This window comes from Trichosurus vulpecula, chromosome X (genome assembly GCF_011100635.1).
Source record: "Trichosurus vulpecula isolate mTriVul1 chromosome X, mTriVul1.pri, whole genome shotgun sequence".
NCBI lineage: Eukaryota > Metazoa > Chordata > Mammalia > Diprotodontia > Phalangeridae > Trichosurus > Trichosurus vulpecula.
Window position 1 is genome coordinate 40981728 of NC_050582.1, and position 13263 is coordinate 40994990.

A 13263-nucleotide genomic window follows, 5' to 3' on the forward strand; every position below is an offset into this window, starting at 1 on the left:
GAGGTGGGTAGTTATTTTTTGGTTAGTTTTACTTTTAAATGATGAAATTCGAGTTTAAATCTAGGTGCTCACTGTCTATCCCCCTCAAGGTGGGCCCTCTCTCTAATTTTCCTGTTATTGTTGAGGGCACCACTGTCTTTCTGTTTACCCAGGTCGTAACCTAGGTGTCATCCTGAATGTGTCACTTTCTTACCCACCATAAATTCAGTCAATTGCCAAGACTTGGCTATTTTACCTTTGTAACATCTCTTTTCTACTCCCCCTTCTCTACTCTGATACTGCTACCACCCTGGTACAATGTTCATGGCCTCACCTATTGCAATAGCCTGATGGTTGGTCTTCCTGCTTCAAGTCTCTCCCTACTCCAGTCTTTCTCCTACTAAGCCACCAAATTGGTTTTTCTAAAGTTGAAGGTCTGATCATGTCACCACTTCCCTTATTCATAAAACCGCAGTGGCTCCCTATCACTTCCAAGATCAAATCAGGATCAAATCTTCTGTTTGGTTTTTAAAGCCCTTCATTACCTGGCTCCCTCTCCTGCCCCAAGGCAACCTTTCCAGCCTTCTTAGACCTTCCTCTCTTCCACATACTCTACAGTCCAGTGGACATTGGCCTCCTTGCTCTTCTTCATCTCTTGAATTCAACCATTCTTACAAGCTGTCCTCATCTCCACCTCCTGACTTCCCAGGCTTCCTTCCCAGCTCAAATCCCACCTTCTACAAGAAGCCTTTCCTGATCATCCTTAACTCTTGGGCTTTCCCTTTACTAATTATCTTGAATTTATCCTTTATATATCTAGTTTGTACATATAGTTGTTTGCATGTTGCCTCCCCCATTAGACTGTGAGCTCCTTAATAGCAGGGACTGTCTTTTGCCTTTCTTTGTAGCCCCAGCAATTAGCACAACATCCAGCTCATAGTAGGTGCTTAATAAATGCTTGCTGACTGACTGACCTATGATTTCATTGGTATGGGTAACTCCAGAGTGAAGAAACTCCCTATACCACCGCAAGTTGGCACCTTCTCACCAACTTCTGGTCTTAGAGCACTGACATTAAGTGACTTTTGCCAAGAGTTTGTGTCAGCCAGTATTGGTCAGAGGTGGCACTTGAACTTTGGTTTTTCTGGCTCAGAGGTCACCTCTCTTTCCATGACACCATGCTGCCTCTTCAAGATTAAAAATCAGGTTTCAAAATAGAAACTATTTAGTTTGTGTGAAAGAGTTAGGGAGCAGTAATAGCCTGCCACCAGCAAGGTCAATTAAGCAACTACTGCTTGTGTCCATGTATGCTAGGGGTCTAAAATTAATGGGCCCAAAAAGGAGAGACAAAAGAAAGGAAGAAAAAGAAAAGCTGTGAAGGAGGAGAAGAAATATTTCAAGGGATGGTTTAAAAAAAAGTCACAAAAACTCCTGTGCTAGGGAAATATATTGGATTTCCTCATTTTTAAAATTGGGGGCAATATTACTTGGGCTATCCCTTACCATGGTTTTGTGAATATCAAAGGAGACATTGGTGAAATACTTTGTAAACCTTAAAGCACCATAGAAATAAATGTATGCTGCTGCTCAGGCCATAAAAATGATGGCTGGCTAATTAGCATTCCAAAAATAACCTAAGTACTCGAAGTCTGTGTTTATTTGATAGGCTAATGTGTGAAAATAGTTTGTTCTCAGGTAAGAAATACCTGACTGACTTAGGAAGTCCTTTTTTATACTTAGGATACAAAGCTATACCACTCTTCCCCCAATGCTGTCTGAATGACCCCCCCATTCCAAGCTAGGGCATTTTTTATCTTGATTTTGCAGCCTAATGATAGAAGTAAGCTGTTTCCAAATGACTATGATGAAGCCGTATGTAACAAGTAGTACAAAATGTGTCATTGGTGAGTAGAAGAGGCTGGAGTGAGGCACAAAGGCTTGATGGAGGAAAGGCCCTTGAGAAACAGAACTTGGTGAGGCAGGGGTCATGGCACAAGCAAGTATTGAGGCAGTATCTCAGATATGGTCAGGGATCACTGAGGAGTCAATTTAACTACAGAATAGGCTTTCTGTAGGGGATCATATTTGAGATAGCTGGAGGAGTATGTTGGGGCTAGATTGTAGAGGGGTTTTATACCAAGATGAAGAGAGACAGATGGAGACCATCTTGACTAGACTGGATAGTTTATGCCATAGATGGCAGAAGATAGGGCCATGTTAGAGAGGGCTATGATACTAGGATGAGGCATTTGGATTTTACTCTAGGCCCCTAAGGAGTCCCTGGCAATTTTGGAGTAGGAGAATGACACAGTGAAAATAGGGCATGAAGTAATTATTTGATTACTAGAAGAATTTGGAATTATGTAGGATGAATCAGCAGGGAAGAGGCCAGTTAGGCAAGTGCAGAAACCTAGGCCTGAGGTGATAAAGGGGTAGACTTAGGGGGGTTACAGCGGGAACTTTGTGGAAGCCAAAACTTTGAGAATAAGGAAACTGAAAGTATGAATATCAAGAGAAGAGGGGTCAGGAGGATGAAAAGAAACTATGAACAGAATAGAAAAAGGGCACTAAAGAGGGTGGGAGGAGATCCAGGATAGGATGGTAACCAGAAGCCAAGGGAGAATATCCAAGAAGGAAAAGAGATCCTGGTCCAGAAGGATCTTGCCACTGAGAGGCTGAGAAGGCAGCTTAGCCAGATAACCACATTGATTAGGGCAGTTGGAATGGACTGTGGGTAATTAAGGAGAGGGAAAATGGTGGCAAGTATGGACCACTTCTAGCCTTCCTACCCTCTCCAGCTAGATCATTCTTTTCCTCTTTTTCCTTTAACTGCCAAACTTCTCAAACAGGTGTGTGTGTGTGCGCGTGTGTGTGTGTTTGTGTGCACGTGAGACAGAGAGAGAAAGAGAAAGCAAGAGCACATAAGCTATATATGTTCAAAGGCAGAAAAGGAGCCGGGGGAAAGGAAGAGGCTGAGACAAGTGGGTGGATATGTGGTCACCTAGTGATGGTACCTAGGATACAGGTTCACTTTGGAGACTAAAGGACACCTCTTTCCCTAAGACTGATGGGACAGATAGGAGGAGATACAGAGACAGAAGTATCTTGAACTAAAGATGAGAGGGAGTTTCCCCAACTGGCCTTAGGTCTCAGTGATATTGGAGGTGAAGCCACACACAAGCTGGGCACCATCCAAGGCATCGATGGCATATGTAGAAATTCGGGGACTCCTTGGAAACCAGAAATGGAATAAAAGAATAAAAGTCTGTCTTTGAGTTTGCAGGGCCTTCGTGGGGTTTTAAAATCATTTTAAATGTAACATTTTACTGTTCCTTTCTTAACTGCACAATTTGCAAATGTTCTCCTGATTTGTGATTTCTCAAACCATGCAGCAGTTGCATGTTGTACTTACCTGAGAGGCCCACCTGCTCATGACTGTCTCTGCTTTGTCCTCAGTCTGTCTTCAGATATTCTGGATGGCAGTAGTAGCAGCATTGGCTCATCCTCAGACTCATTGGCTAAAGTCAGCAATGCCACAGACTCTCCAGTAACATGTTCCAATTCATGCTCTTCGTTCATCTTGATGGATGACCTTTCACCCAAGTGACTTAACCATTTCTCATTCAGTGTTCTGACCGTGCTGTTTTCTAGACAAAAGACTCCAGTAGGCAGGGAAAGGGACTTTGATCCTTAATGAGGATGAGATATTAATTAGGATAAAAATTAATGTAACATCATCCCTTAACATCTCTATTCCCAAAGGTTTAATTCATAGATATATTAACCTTACTGCTAGTTTTTGCAAATTTCCTTTTGCGTTAAGTGACTGTTCAGACTATTAAAATTAACTTTGGGTTGCTGTTGCTATGTTTTACTTTTGATGCCTAAAAGGCTACCTCCTTAACGTCCTGTAGTTTGAGTACTGATAGAAACTATTTTCTAGTATGGCTCCTTTCGCCAACAAAAGTAAATGGCAGTTATAAAACTGATCAGAAAGTCTCTTGTTTGAGAGAGACCTCCATTCCCTATTCTTCCCATTAAAGAAATAGTTCTATATTGCTCTTCATTTTACAAACGTAAAAGACTTGCATTTGGTTATATTTAAATGCTTTTTCTCATCAGATTTAAATATATGATTTCTCCTTTTTCCTCTTTGAGCTGCTTGCTTGTGGCCAGACCAGGAAATACTTAGTGGTCTCTGTAGCTGCCAGTGTTGCTCCTTTGTAGTTAAGATTGTATGGAAGGATGAGGATTGGTTTTAATGTTTGAAATGTTAATGGACTTGGTAGTATGCCTGAATTAGTTAGTAAGAATGTTCCAGATCCCTATAACCCAGGAATAGTGGTAGCTAACATTTTTTCCCAAAACTTGTAGCCCCGAGGAATGTATAACATATTATTAATATTTCTAGTTATTTGTTGTCAAGGAAAAGAAATTCCAGCCTTGATCAAAGATGTCTAGTGCATCCAGAAGTGACTAGCCAGTGTTACTGACCTAAAAAACTACTGTGCAGGAGAGTGCACATGGGGCCAGCAATGTCTCCTGTGGCATTGAGGCCAATGGGATTTTTGTGCCTTAGGGGACATTGTTCTACTATTAAAGAATGTAAACCATAGGGGAAGGGGAAAGCAAAAGGGGGTGCCATGTATAATGATCTGATATTGGGTCTGGTGCGCCTTTTTCTTATTGCTTTTCAACTTTTAGATTTGTTTCTTTCCCCTACCGGTGATTAGTACCAATGATTCAGTCCCTCTGCATCACAGTTTTTGTGTTGCCACTAGAGAAGATGGATGGGCTTAAATAACATTCATGCTGCCTTGAAAAAGGGCAAGTCTAGGAAGTTTAATTTCTAGGGAGAAAAAAGGTTTGCAGGACTGATAATTGAATATTAGCTCTGTATTCTACTTTTATGAGTCAAATTTGAATTGTAAGGAGCATTTCAGTTAGTCTGAGGTAGCAAAATAAGGAATTTCATAACAGGAAAAATATTAACTGAGCTAGATAATCCATTGATTATAATCTACTATCATGCTATTTATTATTTATAACTATGTAAAAAGTCTGTGTGATGAAGTATAGTATTTTTTTATGATTAAAATTTTTTAAATGTTTGGTAGTAACTGCTGGCTTGTCTCTAATATACAAAATTGCCTGCCATAAGCTTTCATTTTTGAATGGTGGTTCAAAATGCTTTTGTCTAAAATACAGCATTTGTGTTTTGTTTTGTTTTTGAAGAAAATAACACTGAATTTTAAAGAGAAATTATGTGTTTTGAAGGTAAGCAAAAATTGGCAATATTGTGTAGCTTGGCTGGAAGGGAGAAGACTCTCTTTTCAGCTCTAACAAGGACATGGTGTGGCCTACAGGAGTCCAATTACAGTATCTCGTGTTCTTTATTTTAACTTGTAATAGTCATGGTAGCCAATAATGGATTTATTACTTGTATTATTTTTACCCGTGGAGCATCACTAGTTTTCCCCACCTCAAATAGATGTGTATATTGTAAAAAATTAATCCATAGTGTGCCATTTAAAAGAGAACATATAATTAGTTCTACAGTATTCAATGTATTCATTTTCTTTGTATATGAACCATATTATTTAAGATGTTTTTGCCTGTACAGTAATGACTAGAGTGTTTTATCTTACAGAATATTTATCCACTTTCACTTTGCTGTCTTTTTTGCCTTAAAGGGACACTTTCAGCCATAATTTTCAGACTCTGAATTGATTGCTAAGATAGAACCTTTCAATTCTTATAGATGATTAAATTTAATTTTAAAATTTTAATCATTGAATTAGGAGGGAAGGAGCTGGAGAAGAGAAATGAGGCATCAGCATATTCCTGCAGTGTTCACTATGAGGATATAAGAGCTAAGAGATAAGACCCATGACATTATCTTTCATTGATTAAACAGTAGCTTGGTGTTAGTGGTTAGAGGTTACATCTTGGAGTCAGGAAAACCTGAGTTCAAGATCTGTCTTTAACATATACTAGCTGTGTGACCACGGACAAGTCACTTAAGGCCCCAGGCCACTCTGGGGTTCTATTCCAGATGAGTTGCTGACCTGCATTCAGCATATGGAATGCCCTATACCAATGAAATCATGGGTCTGGACCAAAAAAAAAGGGGGGGGGGTGTTTTTAAATGATCACACACAGTGATCTGTTTGAAATCGACTCTAAATGAAGGTCAATTGACTAATGAACTTTGTTGACAGTCTGGCAAATGAACTTTGTTGACAGTGTCCCTTTATTTCCATATAAAGTTCACTCTGCCATTTGAAAAATCATATCTGTTATGATGTGATGTAGAGGTTGTCATTTATCCCCATTGTGCTCTCCCACCCTCTTCTCAGTGTCTCTGTTTGGCCACATGGATAAGGGATGGGAGGACCAGCATCTCCCTCATGGCCATCAGATGGTTTCGTCTGCCTGACTTGTAGAAGTGATGTATTTCATAATTACTGTTTTGGGAGTGATGGAAAGTTTTCTGTGAAATGTTGGCCTTTGTAAACATTAGAATGAAAATCTCATAAAATGTGAACACATACATAAAACTTTGTATTTTCTTCAAAAAAAAAAAAAAAGCCTGGCTGTCTCTTTTCTCACTGGTGAGTGACTCTGACTTTCCCATCATATTTTTTATCTCGTACCTCTGGCAGAGCTTAATTCTCTCCCTTTTGTATCCCTGATAATTCTTCTAATTCACAAAGTTAGCTTTGACCATATTACTATTTTGAATTTACAGAAGAGCATTGAACACCTGAGAACTTGCACCATCAAGTTCCTACATTTCAGATACTCCTCAACTCATAAATTTGTTGGTTTACTGCACACTACCTTCTCTTCCCCATCCCAAGCTACCCTGGACCACCAAGCACCACTTATTGGCTGAAGGAAATTGGATCGAGGTCCCTATCATCTACCTCCTTTGTTTGCCCCTAGGGATGCAGCACATGCTGTGTGCCCTGCTTCCCCCACCTCCATTCCTCCTAACTGCTCCCAGCATCGTTAATTCTACCTCTAGTGACCATCATATGTACTCCACACAGACCTTTGGGGGTACACCTTATTACACTGATGAGATTGTGGCTGCAAGCAGGGACTGTTTCTGATTTTATCTTTATATCTCCCCCAGTGCCTTGTACATAGTAGGTACATATGTGTTCAATGAACTTGTCCACAATCTGGCTTCAGCCTAACTTCTCACCTTTCATCTGCTTCTACTCTCTCTGTACTACCCCTCCCCCCAACACAGCACCCATGCTCCCCATTCCCATACATAACAGAGCAAAGCAGCCAGGGCTTTGAACCAGCACTGGGAAGGGAAGCACTTGCAGTTCTTTAGCAACACAGAAACTACTAACAAGGCTAGTCCAGGGGTGGGGAACCTGCAGCCTTAAGGCTACATGTGGCTCTCTAGGTCCTCAAGTGTGGCCCTTTGACTGAATCCATTCTGTGTAGTTTGGATTCAGTCAAAAGGTTATACTTGAGGACCTAGGGAGCCACACGTGGCTTCCAAGCCCCAGTTTCCCCACCCCTGGGCTAGCCCCTTTAGCAGTTTCTGCTTAGCAAGAATCATTAGCTAAATTAGGAAGCTACCAAGTTGCATGTGCTTCCTTCCCCTTCCCCTGCTTCCCTACTGAATTTATCTGAAATTTATTTCCTTATACTCTACCTGGTAGTAAAACTGGACCACTCATCATTATCCGAACATGTCCTGCAGTCTCCTACTTCTGCATCTTTATTCACCCTGACCCTTGGATTGCTCTACATCACTTGTTGACACCCTTCTCATCTCAAAAAACCCTCCTCCATGAAGCTTTCACTTACCCTCCCCCAACAAGCCAGTAGTGATTCCCCCCTCAAAGAGCACCAGGCCTGGAGTCAGGAAGACCTGAGTTGAAATCCAGCTTCAGACACACTAGCCGTGTGACCCTGGGCAAGTCACTTAACTGCTGTTTGCCTCAGTTTCTGCATCTGTAAAATAAAGCTGTTGTAAGGATCAAGTGAGATAATGATAGTAAAGCACTCAGTACAGTGCCTAGTACTTAAGCACTACATAAGTGTTAGCTATGGTGATGTATGCTATTCACGTTTTGCGCTTTTAATTTGTGTACATATTATCACTCTTGCTAGGCTGAAAGCTCCTTTAGGTTCAGCACATAGAGATAGGTCACTCCTGAATATCTGTTACTGTTGAATGAACGGAACACTTCTTGAATCCCCTTTTCCCTTCTTGACCAATTACCACAGGAAAATCGATTTCTATTCTGTCTTTTCCCTTTTTTCCTCCCCTTAGTTCTTTTTATATAAATCAAAACAAGCATGGCTGATAAGTGTGAAAATGATGCTTAGGATACAATGCCTATATATCAAGAAAAAGGAAAGCAATAAATTTTGAAATATTGGGTAAAGAATTGGTGCTATCAATCTTTAAAGTACCCAGAATCCCCCTTGGGTATCAACAGAAAATTCTACCATCTCTTCATTACTTCCAATGAAACCAACTCTGCTTCAAGAACATAATTTCCTCCTCCCTCTCATCAGAGGACCTTGACTTTATCAAGAAAATTGGGGTCATCCATCTTGAACTTCCTCTTCCTATTTCTACACTTCAAATCCTATCAATTTTTCCCCCCAGGGAAGGGGTGGGGGAGATAACTGTGGGACAAGTTTCCAGAGGACACAACAGGAGAAAAAATCAACAGTACAAGTAAAGGGTTTGGCCACCTTTAAATGGGAGACTGGAAGAAAGAAGGATGAATATAAGATCATTCTATAAAATAGTGTCGAGTGCTAAAACTCAGAATTACCTAGTAAGGAATGCCAATGACAACAACAGTGGGGCATGGTATAGTGGACAGAGCTGGCCTCTGAGCCGGGAAGATCTAGGTTCGAGTGAGCACGTCAATTCAGTAAACATTTGATGTGTGCTAAGCACTGTGCTAAATGCTGAACACTTAACCTCTCAATGCTCTGGGCAACTCTATGACTATAAATTGCAGAGAAGCTGCCAACCCACATTGGTAAAGGGAATTTCCTCACCTGGGAATTACCTATATCGATGAAATCCATGGTCCAGTTCCTATCTCTTATCTCCTGTTGAGAGAAAGAGAAGGATCAAAAAAAGAAAAATGAAAGGACCACCTCTTGGATGGATGAGGTCGCTGACAACAGAGAGCAGGCAGTGCTTGTGTCAAGTCTCATTTTGCTTGCTTTCTCTGCCAAAGAGAAGATTTTTTGAACTGGAAATAACAAAATAAAAGGGCAAACAGGGAGTCAGTACTCAAAATAAGTAGAGATAAAAGGAAAACCCCCAGTTCTGCCCTTGATGAACTCATATCTTGGTCCACATGAACTACATCCTTGGATATTGAAAGAACCTGCAGATGTGATGCCAAACTACTTAAGTGATGTCAGAAAGATCATGGCAGATGGGAGAGATGCTGCCAGACTGGAGGACAAACGTCATTCAGTTTTCACTAAGGGGAAGATAATGGAGTGCAAACTTTACATGCCTGTGGGCTTGAAGTTGGTTTCTGGGAAAATGAGAATAGATCATGAAACAGATAACTAATGACTATGTAGGAAAGGAAGCAGTTAATACAATGAGCCCAGCATGGTTTCATCAAGTGCAAATCATGACAATTGAACCTTCTTTCCTTTTCTGACGCTCCAGATTTGGTTCACCTAAATTTGAACAAATCATTTCATAGTATCATAGCATAGATTTAGTGGTAATCTAATTTGACCTCTTCATTTTACAGATGAGGAAACTGAGGCTCAAGGAAGGGAAATAATTTGGCCATGGTCAAAATGGTAGAACCAGAATTTGAACCCAGGTCCTCTGGCTTCAAATCCGGTGTTATTTTCATTGTATGATACAGAAAAGTTGGAGAGATAAGGGCTTGACAAGAGGACAATTAAATGGACTTGGAATTGGTTGGCTGGATTAAGAGTAGTTATTAATGGTTCTAAATCAACTTGACAGTCAGACTAGTATGGATTCGAGTACCCCAGGAATTGGTACATGCCCCTGTATGTACCATTTGAAATTTTTATCACTGACTTGGATAAAGGCATAAATGACAAGCTCATTAAATATGCAGCTGTCATGAAGCTGGATGGTGTGATGGGTAAGAATGTTCAAATCCTGGTGCAGATACTTACTAGCCATGTGAGTGACCCTGGGCAGATCAGTTAACCTGTCTCAATTTCTTCAGTAAAATGAGGAGAATACGAGGCAACCAGGTAGTACAGTAGATAGAGCATCAGGCCTGAAAACAGAAAGAGCCAAGTAAATCTGACCTCAGACGCTTCCGAGCTGGGTGACCCCATTTAAGTCACTTTACCTCTGCCTGCCTCAGTTTCCTTGCCTGTAAAATGGGAATAATGATAGCACCCACCTCCCAGGGTTGTTGTGAGGATCAAATGAGATAATATTAGTAAGATGCTTAGCACAGAGCCTGGCACAGAGTAGGCATTTAATAAATGCTTCCTTTATCTGCTGTGTGTCACTGGGGAAATTACTTAACCTCTCTGAACCTCAGCTTCCTCGTTCAGAAAATGGGGATAATGATAGTACTTAACCTCACAGAGTTGTAAGGACCAAATGAGATAATAAATGTAAATGTTAAAGTGCTGTATAAATATTATTACTGTTATCGCGCCAAGCACTCTGCATTCTGGCCTTCTTACCTCTGTGCTATTCCTATGCCTTGAATGCGCCCTAGCTCCATTCAAGGTTCAAACCAAGTGGTGCTACCTCCTGGACCTCTTATGGTCTCCATAATTGTGAGTACTGTTCTCCCCCTGCCCCAATTACTTTTAATATCATTTGTATTTCCTTATCTGTATGCATCTTGCTTCTACCAAATAGAATGTAAACTCCTTGAAGGCAGGAACTGTTTGGCTTTTGTCTGTATGCATCCTCGATGTCTAGCACATTGTAAATGCTTAATAAATACTTGGTGAACTGAAGCCCCTCAGTGAAGATAAATAAAACTATTATCATTTAATCTGAGTGGAGGATGAGGGGGCTTTTTCTTCTTTTGGCGGGGAGACAATCGGGGTTAAGTGATTCACCCAGAGTCACACAGCTAGTAAGTGTCTGAGGCCACATTTGAACTCAAGTCCTCCTGATTCCAAGGCAGGTCCTCTATCTACTACAGTGCCACCTACCTGACCTCTAGGCCTTATTTTTTGTAGTGACAGGATGCAGGATTTTTTTTTTAAACCATTTCCTTTCAAGATTACAAGAATTAAACAGGCTTTGTGCACACTAGCTTGGGAACCTGGCCATCATTTATAACATAATCTCTGGGGGAAATCTATATTAGGAGTTTCAAACAAGCCAATGTTTGGAATGTCTTTTTCATTTAAGCTGAGGACTGCAGATATCTTTTCCCCTTCCTGCAGAGTTCCCTGGGGTATTGTTCAAACACACCTATGTTTTTCAGCATTTTACACCCAAATGTATTGTTTTATTTCAGAATTTGAACATGTTATTTAATTTTTTACACACACAAAACCACAATCTCCCAGGTAGTCACTTAAGAGGCTATTGGTAGCATATTTCTCCTATGCAGTAAGAACTTATACATTAGCCTAGAAAATACTTTGAAATTTTACTCATTTGAAAGATACTGTATCAAACCTTGTGGAGCATGGTTTAAAAAAAAAGACAGAGGATTCCTAATTTGTATAAATTAGTAAATTATTATTAATGAGTTAGGAATCACAGACTCTAGTAGTTGATGGAAGGGCAGCTCTGTGGCACTGTGGGTAGAGTGTTGGACCTGGAGTCAGGAAGACCTGAGCTCAAATCTGGTCTCAAAAACTTGCTAGCTGTGGGACCCTGAGCAAGTCACTCAATCCTGTTTGCCTTAGTTTCTTCATCTGTAAAATAAGCTGGAGAAGGAAATGACAAACCATTCCAATATCTTTGCCAAGAAAACCCCAAATAGGGTAACAGAGAGTGGGACATGACTGAAAACAACTCAACAACAGCAATGGTTGATGAACAGAGAGCCCTTCTGAGAAAATGTGCAGATTTCAGTGTGGATCTGAGTATAGTTGAGTTGTCTGCCAGGATTTGGTATGGTCCCTAAAAACAGGAAAGTGAACCAGTTGCATATTAAACAAAACAGCAATAAAATGTTAATATGCAAGTGCCTTCAGCCTGGAATTCTATATATGACATTTTGATAGCCAAAGACCCTTTCTTGAATTCTAAATCTCAGAGATCAGACCCTCTAAGTCAAGCCCAGGACTTACTGCTTTTCACAAGGTAGTAAGAGTACTTGAAAAGGCAGAGTGGATGTGGCTTGTCTTAATTAAAGAGCGAGTTAACTCAAAGCCAGATGCCGATTCACAGGTATGCATTTATGAGCTGTTCTGTTTTTCTTTCTGTTCTTGTCACATATTTAAACAAAATTTAAAACTAGTCATTTCTCCTCTTGAGCCTTGTCAGTGTCAGTCCTTTGCTCTCCCACCCTCCTGTCCAACTTTGCAATATACGAATGGAAAGAACAACATTCATTAAGCAAGCAAATGTCTTGAAATATGCTCAATATATCAAAACATCATTCTTTCTTCAGCCAGGACACAAATCTCCCATCTGTCTCATAAGGCAGTTAAGGGTTTGGGGGTGATTTGTTTTTTTGTGTTTTTTTTTTTTTTGGTGCAGCTGCAATTTGCTACATATATTGGTACATAAGTTGTTGGTAGCTTATGTTTACCTAGCAACAAAATCTGTTTGGCAGGAGGCTGTGGGAAGGGAGATGTCGTGGAGGAGGCTGTTTTGTATAAAGCAGTTTCTTCATCTACAAATTCTTCTCGAATGCAAGAAAGGCCAATGTCTTAAGCCAAACAATCTGCCTTTTATAATATAGTTTTAACCTGATCTGTAGAGTAAATGCATACTTGTAGAGTTGTCTACTTGAATCACCTTACAGACAAAACAGAATGCCAGTTTTCTGGAAAAGCTTAGCAATTTGGTAAAAATCAAGGAGAAACTGTCTTAGTTGTGGGTGAAAAGACCATTGGCTTATGACCAATTTCCTGTCCTCTGAGTGCAGCAGTCATTTGAGATGTCTTATTTCTATGGGATGGGCCTGAGGATGAAAATTGATAATTTTGGGGATGGCCATAGCAATTGATAAAAACAGAATTAATCCAGTCTGCCAAAGACACAGAAAAGCCATGATCTTTGTTAATGGAGGAGAGCACTTAGCCAAATGAGATCCCAGATCCATTCAAGTACGAAAGTAACTCCCA

The 13263-nt window shown here is 40.4% G+C and overlaps 1 protein-coding gene across 2 annotated transcripts in view; it reads left to right on the forward strand.

Annotated features, from left to right (window-relative positions):
• The window catches only part of LOC118832755 (protein FAM122B-like), a 94588-nt gene that overhangs the window by 36275 nt on the left and 45050 nt on the right, over positions 1 to 13263 (forward strand). The window contains exon 10 of one of the 2 annotated variants that reach the window (XM_036740098.1): positions 3436 to 5144. The exons of the other annotated variant lie outside the window; for it this stretch is intronic. Within the exon in view, the coding sequence (XP_036595993.1) occupies positions 3436 to 3586 (151 nt within the window). The 3' untranslated portion in view covers positions 3587 to 5144. Of the gene's footprint in view, positions 1 to 3435; positions 5145 to 13263 lie in introns of those variants that run through there. 2 annotated transcript variants of the gene reach the window in all.